The sequence below is a fragment of the Hemitrygon akajei genome, chromosome 27 (genome assembly GCF_048418815.1).
Source record: "Hemitrygon akajei chromosome 27, sHemAka1.3, whole genome shotgun sequence".
NCBI classification, from domain to species: domain Eukaryota; kingdom Metazoa; phylum Chordata; class Chondrichthyes; order Myliobatiformes; family Dasyatidae; genus Hemitrygon; species Hemitrygon akajei.
Genome location: NC_133150.1, coordinates 10,920,320 through 10,934,776, shown reverse-complemented (window position 1 = coordinate 10,934,776; position 14,457 = coordinate 10,920,320). Strand labels below are relative to the sequence as shown.

General features: G+C 40.9%; 1 protein-coding gene across 8 annotated transcripts in view; it reads right to left on the bottom strand.

The window, feature by feature from the left end:
• The window catches only part of ppfia4 (PTPRF interacting protein alpha 4), a 682,729-nt gene that overhangs the window by 36,069 nt on the left and 632,203 nt on the right, over positions 1-14,457 (bottom strand). For all 8 annotated transcript variants that reach the window (XM_073030364.1, XM_073030363.1, XM_073030366.1 and 5 more), the window contains 3 exons: positions 6,182-6,263; positions 3,127-3,327; positions 633-695 (listed from right to left, as the gene is read on the bottom strand). In XM_073030364.1, the coding sequence (XP_072886465.1) occupies positions 633-695; positions 3,127-3,327; positions 6,182-6,263 (346 nt within the window). The remainder of the gene's footprint in view (positions 1-632; positions 696-3,126; positions 3,328-6,181; positions 6,264-14,457) is intronic.

Below are 14,457 nucleotides of genomic sequence, written 5' to 3'. Positions count from 1 at the left end.
CTATAGGGAGAAGCACTGTCGACGTTTCGGGCCGAGACCCTTCGTCAGGACTAACTGAAAGGATTGATACTAAGAGATTTTAAAGTAGTGGGGGGAGGGGGAAATGCGAAATGATAGGAAAAGACCGGAGGGGGTGGGATGAAGCTAAGAGCTGGAAAGGTGATTGGCGAAAGTGACACAGAGCTGGAGAAGGGAAAGGATCATGGGATGGGAGGCCTTGGGAGAAAGAAAGGGGGAGGGGAGCACCAGAGGGAGATGGAGAACTCCACTCCCTGTCTAATAACTATCAATAATGCTTTTAGTGAGATGTTTTCCTATGTGAGAAAAGCTCACCACCATAAAGATTATTGTCACATGCAGACGTTTTCATTTAATCTATGGTGCTTACTGTATTTCTAAAATTCATTCTGCTCCCACTGTGAATACCAGGACTTTCCAAGTTACAAAATACTTCACAAGTGGGAGAAGATGCCTCAACACTAAACAAGTAAAATCTATATTAGCAAGAAGTAATCAGTCTTTTTTTGGTGATAAATTACAAGCAGATAAAAAGACCAGAGGTTGAAAAGAGTTAAATGAAAATGGTCACAAAGACACAGAAATGCAATAAAGTTGGACAGGGAGAGACTAACCGTTTTTGCTGAAGCCGCCAGGTTTTCCATTTCCTCATGAGTCACCCAGACATTTCCAGAAGACTATGTAAAAGGCCCAGAGAGCACAAGGACAGTCCAGTAAGCAGTTTAGAGAAGAACAGCATTATACAAAAGGATGAAGTAAAGTAAGAGAAAGTTAATTGAAAATACACTTTACATATATGGTCAGTATCATAATAAATAGCACATAATTATGAAAGTTAAGCACTTTGGAAACCCATTCACACTCAATTACTTCTGTAACAGGGGAAAATAACTGGAGAATTTGGACTTCAGACTTCAGCAGTAGGAATCCTTCATGATTCCTGCAAAAGATCCACTTTCGCTGGCTGGAATGATCAGATCTCTCACTTCCCCAAAGGGTGTGTCCACAGCTCCAAATCCACCACCACATTTCAAAGGAGGTTCCCTAAAGCAACTTAGTAAGATGAACAACTGTTGTGATTAATATTTATAATCAGATTGACAGGAATGGGAAAACCTTATACAATCACCAGCCAGCTAGGAACGACAGGATAAAAAGCTGTCAGAATGTTCCGCATTGAAAGGAAAGGGAAACTTGGGAATTAGTTTTAGGATTTTTAAAAAAATATTTTAAATAGTGTTTTTTTAAAAAATAAATTCCATTCTCTTCTTTTGATCCTTCAATGCTGTAGAAGTGAAGCAGTGGATGCAGAAGTCAGCAGAACTGCCTCTCTTTGAAGCCTGCTTCCACCTTACTGCTAATATATCAGTTCTCTAAGTGTAGGCTGTGCTTTTCCTCTGCCTTGTTTCTATTCTCAGCTTTAAGGTTGCATTAGAAGTCAGTTTTTCACTTATGCAGAACAAGGTGCCTTGTTCAAACGGAATCACACTGGTAAACATACGAGATTTTTACTTTGTGTGTCTGGTTGGCAAGTAGTAAGAAACAAAGCAGATCAGAAATCAGCAGTCCTGCCCATTTTGTTTTCTGATAACACAACCCAATTCAGAAATTCACCTTCTAACTGGTACATTTCCAATATCGGGTTTATAAAAGTTTTCTGTTGAATGACAGGTTCAGTAAATACTGCTCCACATGACATGCCTGCATTGCTTGTAGCAACTCTGTTTTGTAGCACGGATTTGTCTCCAGGGTTAACCTTCCACCAATGTGCACTTCATAACGCAGAGCTCAAGCTGAACTTATTTTGACAAGTAAAACCATGCAACTCATATCAGCGAAATGGTGCACAGGACTTTAACATTACCCTTCTGACTACAGTAGATGAATAGACATTACAGCAAGAGAATACGATATCAATATGTAATCTCATTTTTAGAACTCAGTGTATATCTTTGAAAGGAAGGAGTCATTTAAAACTGCTGATTTCACTTTAATTTCAAGTATTACATGTTTTTATGTCTCTTCTCAAAGATAAAGCTCTTTAATATATCATAAATTGAAGCACTTGTAGTCAGTGTAATGCAAGGATGACAACATGAACCACAAACTGAATGGAGCACTTTACATCATCTTGCCACAATGAAATCACTCCATTAATTTCATATTTCATCAGTAAGTTTCAGTTGGTGGAGTTATTCAGTTTATTTCCATTTATTAAGAATTAAGATATCAATCATATAAAGGATTACTCTATCTACAAATGTTTGTATAAAAATATTGATAATCAAACAGTTACAATGGTTTAAGATATTTTGAATACAGTTGAAAATATATCAAAGAATTAGAGACACCATTGACAAATACTCAGCAATTGCTACTTTTTATTTAATAGGTGGTTTGGTAAGTGATAACGAAGCTGAGCACATGTTGATTAAAATTCTTTTGAAATCAGCAGTATACTCACTTCATAACCTTTCCTTAGATATCTCAGTTGCATTTACTATTTCCCTGACTACTGAAGCCACCACACAATTATTCAATATCTTTTGAACTGCCATATATTTATGACATCACATTATGTGCATTTCAGTTTCTGTGAACTGAAAGTCTGTGGGATCTTGGATTTCACTCTAAGTATACTTTCAGTTATGTTAGTCAGCACACTTCATTTCTCCACTGCCACTATATCTGTGCAAGCAGATCTATTCATCACTGTTAAATGAACATGGAAAAGACAAGCAAAGGTCACCATCACCATTTCCACATCGCTGCAGCACATTGGTTCTCAGTCACATATGGTTAATTAATGAGAAGTATTTACAATAAAAATCAGCAATTTCAATAATAGTAAATGGGAAGCTACAGAATGTTTGAACTCTAATCAGCTAGCAGTTGGATTTGTTAGTCTCTTATTTGCTACTGCAAATCTTAAATCCTTAAATCTTGCTCTTCTTACACCAGCACAGACCACTTACAGCAAGATTCCAATGTCCCTGTTCAGGTCGGGAACCTGCAGAATATGTTAACTCTCCCCACTCTATTTTGTCAAGCAGGCTTTCAAACATTTGTAGAGATATATTCAAAGTAGGTATAATACCATTGCCTTACCGTTCTTGATGTTGGTGGTGCCGATGGACTCGTTAATGACACCATCTCCTGTATTGCCAGGCGGAGCTTCAGTCGATGAAGTGGATTGCTGATTCCAATCTCCCGCTGGATTTCTGTGTCAGACAAAGCCGACATGATAGCGCCACTCTTCACATTGGCTCGGCAGGCTGCAACGTACCAGGCTGGCATTCCTACCCACAGCTGTTCAGTGTTGCAGCAAAGAAAGAAATGCTTAAATTATTTCTCATTCCCTTTCCTTCTTTAAATAAAACTGTGCTCTATTCTACTACAACCTGATTATGCTGAAAACCTGGTAGATTGCTGTTGTGGAGGATATCTTGATACTGCAGAAAACCAAATTACATGAAACTGAGTACCAAGAAGAGCACATTCCTCAAGCCCTTCTGTCTAAACAATTCTGTTCAGTTCTGCTAAGTTGCTGACTGCTGGCACCTGAGGATTTACCTAGCCAACAGGCAACAGTCAACAAGAAATCTATCAATCTCAGCCCACAGCATAGAAAATGGATACCTGCCTGTGTTTTCTAATTACTGTTTAACATACTCTAATCTGGGTGAAATTATGTCAGCACAGCAAGACTTTACCATAGTAAAGACATTGCAATTTCCATCTTCACATCAAATATTTTTAAAACGTAAATTTAAACACAAAGTAAAACGGAAAGTAAAATGAAAAATGTAAGTTGCAGAATTGCCACACCATGACACCGAAGTTTCAGATTTCAGATTTCTGGTGAACTACAAAATACTCAAAAATGACAATAATTTACCTTTGTAATTCATCTTTATCACAGAGAGAGAAAAAAACATGAAGGTGCAAGGAGGCGCATAGCAAATAGGAAAAAGAGATTAAGGAGGTGACTTACTAGGAGTTTTTAAAGAAAGATGATAACCTTGAGATTTCCAGGGATTTCCAGAACATGGAATAATGCAAAAATAGAAGAAGTGCAGAGTTTTTATTAGGTTGGGGAAGGGGATGGTTATAAGAGGTAAGATCTGAATGACTTAAATGCAATTATTGATCTGTGGCATCAAGTGAGAAAAACAAAAGCCAGTGTGCAAAATAGGGAACAGCAAGATGGTTTTTGCAGGAGTTTGTAGAGTATAGAACATGGGAGGGTCACTAGGAAAATATCTAAATAATGGAACGAGTGATGTCAGTGGTGGACCATCTGACACGTAATGCTGATAGACAATAATGAAGTAATCTCTATAAAAACATAGAATCCAAAATAAAATTTGGGGTCAAGATTAAGAAACTGAAAATAATGTAATTTGTTCTGAGACCATGGTTAGGGATGAAGACAAGGTTACAATTGGGAATGTGGAGATTGTGATTGGAAGTGGAAGGCAATATCTGCAGTCTTTCCAGTGTTTAGCTCTGGAAAATTAAGCCTATTGCAAAACTCAATAATCAAAAGATAATGTTAAATCATATAAATATCAGAACCTGAAAAGATAGTAGAAAGATAAAGACGATAAAATCTGCAGATGTTGGAAATCCAAGATGTTGAAGGAACTCAGCATCTAAGGAAAGACTAAACAATCACTGTTTCAGGCCTAGATCCTAGACATCAGGACTGGTGTATGGTCTCAGCCCAAAATGTTGACAGTTTACTCTTTTCCATAAATGCTACCTGGCCTGTTGAGTTCCTCCAGTATTTTGTGTGTATTAGTAAAAAGATAAATTTGGGTGCCATTGGTGCACATATAGAAACAGTCTCCATATTTGCAAATTATGCCAACATGGAGCAACATTCAAATAAGAAAGAGGAAATATCATTGTTAGATCTTTGGAGAAAACAAGAGGATTAATTGTAAGTAGGAAGACAAGCTAGATAGATAGATAGATAGATAGATAGATACTTTATTCATCCCCATGGGGAAATTCAACTTTTTTTTCCAGTGTCCCATACACTTGCTGTAGCAAAACTAATTACATACAATACTTAACTCAGTAAAAAAATATGATATGCATCTAAATCACCGTCTCAAAAGCATTAATAGCTTTTAAAAAGTTCTTAAGTCCTGGAGGTAGAATTGTAAAGCCTAATGGCATTGGGGAGTATTGACCTCTTCATCCTGTCTGAGGAGCATTGCATCGATAGTAACCTGTCACTGAAACTGCTTCTCTGTCTCTGGATGGTGCTATGTAGAGGATGTTCAGAGTTATCCATAATTGACCGTAGCCTACTCAGCGCCCTTCGCTCAGCTACCGATGTTAAACTCTCCAGTACTTTGCCCACGACAGAGCCCGCCTTCCTTACCAGCTTATTAAGACGTGAGGCGTCCCTCTTCTTAATGCTTCCTCCCCAACACGCCACCACAAAGAAGAGGGCGCTCTCCACAACTGACCTATAGAACATCTTCAGCATCTCACTACAGACATTGAATGACGCCAACCTTCTTAGGAAGTACATTCGACTCTGTGCCTTCCTGCACAAGGCATCTGTGTTGGCAGTCCAGTCAAGCTTCTCGTCTAACTGTACTCCCAGATACTTGTAGGTCTTAACCTGCTCCACACGTTCTCCATTAATGATCACTGACTCCATATGGGGCCTAGATCTCCTAAAGTCCACCACCATCTCCTTGGTCTTGGTGATATTGAGACGCAGGTAGTTTGAGTTGCACCATATCACAAAGTCTTGTATCAGTTTCCTATACTCCTCCTCCTGTCCATTCCTGACACACCCCACTATGGCCATTTTGTAGATGTCCGGGCCACAGTTAATTCACGAAGCATAAATATCTGACAGTGGTTTAGAAAACAAGGCAAGATCAATTTTTTTTCTTTTTGCTCATTTCGAACTCCACTATAGTTTTCAGGATGCCAGTCACATTCATAACCTCAAAATGCTGACAAGGAAAGTGAGCTTTTCCAAATAATTAAAGATTTGTATAACATAGTTAGAATCATTACTGTAAAAGTGAAGCTATGTATATGAGGGTTGAGAGATGTGAAATGAATATGAAGCAGTAACACACTTCTGTTCTTAATGTTAGTACAGTAGCCGAATTCCTTTGTTTGTATTTACCTCTAGCCATGACACAACTGTTGGTCCATCCCACTGTGCAAATGGCATTCCTTTCCGTCGAGCATCCTCCAGCAATTCATGCCTGGAAATAATTAAAATGAAGTTCAGCTTTTGTGTATGTGTTTTTTGTCGCTTAATGCCTCAGCAAATGCAAAGTGCTGAATTTAATTCTGGTTGGAAATACCGGAACAAAGTGACAAGATATTAATAATTAGTTTGCAAAGGGGAAAGCTCCAGTTTGATCTCTGATTATTCTGCCAGAAGATAACTCTCCATGTAAAATGAGCTGATTGTGTTTAACCTGATTAACTCTTGCACCGCACACAAGCAGCAACTATTGGCGAATGCATCATTTTCAAAAGAGCCTTAGTTGCAGAAACAGCTTGTGAGCCAACTGGGCCATGAGATCTGACCAGAGTACTAAGCTGCTTCTCCACAGGCCCTGTCCCAATATTGTCCCAAAGAGATTTGACAACTTGTACTTCCAAAAACATTCCCAGTTTTCTTTTAAATGTCTCTAGTTGATTAAAATGATTTTTAAACATTGAAAAGATCTATGAAGTTACAAATGGACTCAAAATCATTAAGCTTATGATAATTAACTAAAACACAAATATAAAATGGAGTATATAAAAATAAAGACGCAAAATCATTTTCATGAACATCTGCAATCCCAGTCAAATGGGCTGGTGCTAGATACATCAGCTATGGTTGTGCAGATTCAAGGGGCCAGATAAGAAGTGCACCCAGCTACTCAGTTCAAAGTTACAGAAAAGGTATGGATTAAATAGAACATCTGCCATGGAGTGAATGGTCAGGTGAGCCTCACTGGACCTCCAGGATGATCTGTACTTTCACTCTGTAGTGCACTTGAATGGAGCTTTGCTGATCTGTACAATCCAGCCAATGGTATATTCACTCTCCATTCTGTCATTGACAGAAGACAACAATAAACCTAGCCCTTCATCTTACCCTACTCCCATGCATGCTTTAACTCTGAACCAAAGTACAAGTTATTTGGAGATGAATCTGCCTTGAATGAACAGTGTATTTCCAATACTCTTCTCTGTGAAGATGAAAAAAACATATTGCCCTAAAATGCAGATTGTTAATTGCTGAAACAGAATATAATTCTGCAAATGTAAAAACCCTAAATCTCCAGACATTCTGATAAGTGCCCTTCAGCGCAGTAAATAATATACAAGTTAACATTATGTTTTTCTTCTAAAGTTTGAAGTTCAAAGTAAATTAATTATCAAAGTACAAACGTTTTTACATATACATCATCAAATACTACTCTGGGATTCATTTTCTTGCAGAACAAAGAAATGAAAAACTACATACAAAGACAGCCAAGCAGTCAATGTCCAAAAGAATGAAACTGTGCAAATAGAAATAAAAATAATGCTGAATAAATAAATAAATAATGCTGAGAACACGAGTTGTAGAGTTCTGGAAAGTGAGCCCATGGGGTGTGGAATCATTTCGGCATTACCCACACTCTTCAGGAACCTGACGGCTGGACAGTAACTGGTCCTGAACCTTGGACGGTGGGAACTTAGGCTTTTGTTCCTCCTTCCTGATGGCAAAAGCGAGAAGAGAGCATGGCCTGATTGATGATGGATGCTACTTTTTTGTGACACCGCAACTTATTACAAAGAAGAATCTCAGTTCTAATAATTATTTAGGAACTGAATAACAGCCCAAAATATTTAGGAATGTTCCATGGGAACAAGTGAAACCAAGTGACATAGGTGAGAAGAGAGCTTCATTTCCAGGTGAGCTCAATGCCTTCTAAGCTCGCTTTTACTGTCAATACATGGAGAAACCTACAAAAACTCCAACAGCCCTGATGACCCTGTGATTTCAGTCTCTGAGGCTGACGTGAAAGTACCCTTCAGGAGGGTGAATCAATGGAAAGTATCCAGCACAGAAAGGGTATCTAGCTGAGTACTAAAGACCTGGGCTGGAGTGTTCACTGAGATGCTTAACCCCTCACTTCAGCAGTCTGAGGTACCAACTGGCTTCAAGCAGACTCCAATTATACTGATGCCTAAGAAGAACGTTATAACTTGCCTCAATGTCTATCAGCCAGTAGCACTTAGATCCACTGTGAAGAAATGTTTTGAGAGGTTGGTGATGAAACATATCTATTCCTACCTGAGAAACAACTTGGATTCACTCTAATTTGTTTACCGGCACAACAGGTCCACAGCAGATGCCACTGCTTGGCTCTTCACTCAACCCTTGACAGCAAAGAGATGCTCTTTATGGACTGCAGCTCATCTGGTCAGCAAGTATGATGCATACAGTACATCAGGATGGTCTTTATTGACTACTGCTTAGCATCGAATAAAATCATCCCTCAAAACTACTTAATAAGCTTCAAGACTTTGGCCTCAATACCTCCTTGAGTAATTACATCCTGAATTTCCTCATTTACAGATGCCAGTCAGTTCAGATTGGCAACAACATCTCCTTCACATTCTCCATTTGCACAGGTTCACAAGACTGTGTTCTTATTCCCCTGCTCTACTCACTTTATAATTATGACTGTGTAGCTAAGTAATGTCATATTTAAGTTTGCTGATGACATCAGTGTCGTTGGCCAAATCAAAGGTCATGAAGAATCAGCTTATAGGAGGGAGACTGAAACTCTGTCTGAGTGGTGCCACAACAACAACCTCTTACTCAATGTCAGCGAGACCAAGGAGCTGAATATTGACTTCAGGAGGAGAAAACCTGAGCCAGTCTTCATCGAGGGATCAGAGATCAGAGAGAGTCAGCAACTTTAAATTCCTCAGTGATACCATTTCAGAGGATCTGGCCTGGGTTTAGCACACAAGTGCAATTGTGAAGAAAGTACAGCAGTACCTTGGAAATTTGCAAAGATTCTGTATGACATCTGAAACGTTGACAAACACATACGTACAGGCTGCATCATGACCTGGTATGGAAACACCAAAGCCCAGGAATGGAAAATCCTACAAAAAGCAGTGGATACAGCCCAGTCCATCACAGGTAAAGCACTCCACCATTGAGCATATCTACATGGAGGGCTGTTGCAGGAAAGACTTCTCACTGCTGCTGCAGGAGCCTCATGACCCAAACCACCAGGTTCAGGAACAGTTATTACTCCTCAAACATCAGGCGCTTAACCAGTGGGGATAACTTCACTTGCCCCATCACTGAACTGTTCCCACAATGTGTGGACTCACTTTCAAGGACTCTTTTTCTTATGTTCTTGATATTTATTGCTTATTCATTTATTATTATATATTTTTTCTTTTGCATTTGTAGTTTGTTGCCTTGTGCACATTGTTTGTCTGTCTGTCCTGTATGTTACTTGGACTTACTGAGCATGCACACAAGAAAACAGATCTCATGGCTATATATGGTGACATATACGGTATACTTTGATCATAAATCTACTTTGAATTTTGAATGGGATTTGCAGATTAAACTACTGCAAACATTAGAAAGAAATACAATATTCAAATTTATCAGCATAATAATCTATCAGCTGTCTCGGAGGACTGCCGGTCAAGATGGCATCAGCGAACCAATTTTTCGGGCAACATCTTTCAGAGGGTCAATCATTTCAGTTTTTCTACATCTTCTACTTAGTCTTTTTAATCTTAATTTTGTTTTTGAAACTTTTGGAGCCTGTGACTTACAGTCTGTAGTTTGACTGAGCGAGTAAGCGCTCTGCTGTCCCTGTGTAAATCTAGGAGAGAAATGTGGGCACGAGCTACCATAAGGAGAAGTTCAGAGATAAGATGAGGGGTCATGATCAATGACATTTCGCACCGATTAAAGTATTGAAGAAGACTGAAGCATTGAAGCAAATGTGGAAGAGTTCTCGGAGAGGCCGCTGGTTCATGTTGCTGGCCTCAGAGGGACTGCTGGTTTGTACCATCACCCTCGGAGAGGCCGCTGGTTTGTACCACTGCCCTCGGAGAGGCTGCTGGTTTGTGGTGCTGGCCTCAGAGGGACTGCTGGTTTATGTCGCTGCCTTGGAGAAGCCACTAGTTTATATCGCTGCCCTCAGAGAAGCCGCTAGCTCATGATGCTGCCCTTGGAAGGGCTGCTGGTTCGTGTTGCTGCCTCAAAGAGACCACTGGTTTGTGTTGCCACCATTGGGTCCCGATGTTCTCAGAGATGTTACTGAAATTCTGAGATTTATGGATCAGTCTCTTTCCATTCTATGGTTTTTTTTGTCTTTCTTGTTGCTGATTGGTGAGCTGGTGGTTTGGGGTTTGATGTTGTTGTTTCTCCATGTGGGTGATCTGTTATTGTTCGGGCGAGGGAGGAGTTGGGGATTTGGCGTTTACGAGTTGTTTCTTTTTCTTTTCATGCGGGGGGGGATTGATATCTTTCTTTCAACTACTTCTATGGTTTTCAGTATTTTATGGTTATCTGGAGAAGACAAGTCTCAGAGGTGTATTCTGTATACGTGCTTTGATGATAAGACAAACCTTTGAACCTTTGCTAATCCAGCAACAACAACTTGAGACTGACCTGCGGCAAGAAGCAATGGGGGCAGAGCGTTTCACTCAAATTACATTTTGAATGCAAAAATCAATTTCTATGCAAATAACATTCACCTGACAAGGACTCGGGAACTGGCAGCCTGCTGCTGCAACTCCTCCACAGCTGAAATTTCATTCCTGTGTTTCTGTCACTTGCTACACTTCCATAAATGCCATTTATGTTCTTTTAGGGAAACATCACATTTACGTACCAGCAAAGCAAGATTAGATGATATCCTCATGTAAAATTTCAAGTATTAAGAGGCAAGATGTTACAGGAAATCTATAGCACAGTACCATTCAAAGGTTAAAACATATTTGAGGACAAAATAAGACCAGTTCCATGAAAGGTAATTAGCTTCAAAAGGGCTGGTGACAGTGAAGGAAAGAAATTGCCTTCCAGGTTACCTTACTTCCTTAGTACTGATTCACACTAGTATCTTTGGTACATCTTTTCTCTTTGTAGATGTTGATAGGTTATGTCTGTTCTTATTAGGTTGTTACACTGCTCAGTTTTAAGAATCAAAATTGGAGAAAAATTCTCCGAGAGTTAATGTTGGCAGGTCATAAGTCATTTAAAATAGGAAATGTAACACATAATTGATTGGGTGAACACCTCCCGAACACCTACCCGGTAATTGATTGGGGTTAAATATTTGACATGAGTGGTGGATGATGCAAACTGTGAAGCAGAATCAATTTCTGATTGGTCTGCAGTTCCCAAGCAGTATCCTCTAATATGAACCACTGGCTGTGAAGAAATAACTGCATATTACTGAATAGTGTCCAGACATTTTTTAAAAAGCACATGACCTATCAATACCTACAAAGAGAAAAGTACTTGGAAGGTAAGGTAACTAGAAGTCAGACAAATCTGTGTCAAAGGCAACCTATAAAGAGGGTCATTTGTGATCATTTCAATGACCCTACAAGCTAGAAGATACTGCCAGTGTTCTTCAAACTTCTTGGAAGTGAGAAATTGTTGACTAAGGCAATGTTAGGTTCATAGCAGAGGGAATGTAAATTCATTCCTTTTACATCTGATAATTTAATGGAGTACAGAAATTTTGCCTATTCAGCAAGAATCAGACATCAAAACACAGCTTTTGATTACTAACCCACAATGACATTCATCATAGGAAGTACTGGTTTATCAATAAAACAAAAGAAATATCACATTGCATTAAAATCAAAGTTTTACTGTCAAGAAGGAAAGGAAGATAAATGTAGAAACACAAATGAAATTGAAGAACAGAACATGGAAAAAATGAATAATGTGGTTATTATATAAAATACTCTGACAAAGATATGAGCTTGGGTTCCTAGCTGACATGAAATAACACAAGAACGAAAGACCATAAGATATAGGTTGAAGAATTAGGCCGTTTGGCCCACTGAGTCTATTCTGCCATTTCATCAGGTCTGATCCAACTTTCCTCTCAGCCCCAATTGCCTGCCCTCTCCCCATATCCCTTCATGCACTGACCAATCAAGAATTTATCAAGCTTTGCCTATATATATAAGGCTTGGCCTCCACGGCTGCCTGTGGTAAGGGATTACACAGATTCACCACTCTCTACTGAAGAAATTCCTCCTCATCTGTGATCTAAAAGGACACCTTACTATTCTGAGACTCTGGATTTAGACTCTCCCACTATAGGAAACATTCTCTCCACATCCACTCTATCAAGACCTTTCACCATTTGATAGGTTTCAATGAGATCATCCCTCATTCTTCTGAGTTCTAGTGAATACAGGCCCAAAGCCTTCAAACACTCTTCATGTGACAAGCTATTCATTCCTGGAATGACTTTTGTGAACCTCCTTTGAACCCTCTTCAGTTTCAGCACATCCAAGTGAGGCCTCACCAGTGCTTTATAAAGTTTCAACATTACATCCTTGCTTTTGTATTCTAGTCCTCTTGAAATGAATGCTAACATTGCATTTTGCCTTCCTCGCCACAGACTCAACCTGAAAATTAACTTTTATGGAATCCTGTCCAAGGACCCCCAAGTCCCTTTGCACCTCAGCTTTTTGTATTTTCCCTCCATTTAGAAAATAGCCCTTTCACTTCTTCTACCAAAGTGCATGACCATACATTTCCCCACACTGTGTTCCATCGGCCACTTCTTTGCCCATTCTCTTAATCTCACTAAGACCTTCTTTAGCATCTTCACTTCCTCAAATCTATTTGCCCATCCACCTATCTTCATATCAACTGCAAACTTTGCAACATAGCCAAATCATCGACATACAATGTAAAAAGAATCGGTCCCAACACAGACCCCTGTGGTATACTACTGGTCAATGGCAACGAGTCAGAAAAGGCATCCTTTATTCTCAGCAACACGTACAACACGCTGGAGGAACTCAGCAGGTCGGGCAGCATCTGTGGAAACGAGCAGTCAACGTTTTGGGCCGAGACCCTTCGTCAGGACTGAAGAGGGAGGGGGCAGGGGCCCTATAAAGAAGGTGGGGGGAGGGTGGGAAGGAGAAGGCTGGTAGTTGCCAGGTGAAAAACCAATCAGAGGAAAGATCAAGGGCTGGGGGAGGGGAAGCAGGGAGGGGATAGGCAGGAAAGGTGAAGAAGGAAAATAAGGGGAAAGCACTATGGGCAGTAGAAGAAGGCAGAATCATGAGAGAGGGGATAGGCAGCTGGAGGAGGAGACAGAGTGAAAGTTGAATGGGGGAAGGGAGAGGGAGGGAATTACTGGAAGTTGGAGAATTCAATGTTCATGGCAAGGGGCTGGAGACTACCCAGACGGTATATGAGGTGTTGCTCCTCCAACCTGAGTTTGGCCTCATCATGGCAGTAGAGGAGGCCATGTATGGACATATCCGAATGGGAATGTGAAGCAGAGTTGAAGTGGGTGGCAATCGGGAGATCCTGTCTGTTGTGGCGGACGGAGCGGAGGTGCTCGACGAAGTGGTCTCCCAATCTGCGTCAGGTCTCGCCGATGTAGAGGAGGCCACACCGGGCACACTGGATGCAATAGATGACCCCAACAGATTTCCCTTCTGCCGTCATCAATGATGCCTTCACCCGCATCTCCTCCATTTCCCACACTTCAGCCCTCACCCCATCCTCCTGTTGCCACAACAGGGACCGTGTTCCCCTTGTCGTCACCTACCACCCCACCAGCCTCTGGATCCAGTGTATTATCCTCTGCAACTTCCGCCACCTTCAACAGGACCCCGCCACTAAGCACATCTTTCCCTCTCTACCCCTCTCTGCTCTTCGCAGGGATCGTTCCCTCCGTGACTGCCTGGTCCACGTGTCCCTCCCCACAGATCTCCCACCTGGTACTTAACCCTGTAAGCGCAAGTGCTACACATGTCCCTACACCTCCTCTCTTACCACCATTCAGGGCCCCAAATAGTCCTTCCAGGTGAGGCAACACTTCACTTGTGAGTCTGTTGGGGTCATCTATTGCATCCAGTGCTCCCGGTGCGGTCTCCTCTACATCGGTGAGACCCGACGCAAATTGGGGGACCGCTTCGTCGAGCACCTCCGCTCCATCTGCCACAACAGACAGGATCTCCCGGTTGCCACCCACTTCAACCCTGCTTCACATTCCCATTCGGATATGTCCATAAATGGTCTCCTCTACTGCCATGATGAGGCCAAACTCAGGTTGGAGGAGCAACACCTCATATACCGTCTGGGTAGTCTCCAGCCCCTTGGCATGAAGATCGAATTCTCCAGCTTCCGGTCATTCCCTCCCTCTCCCTTCCCCCATCCTA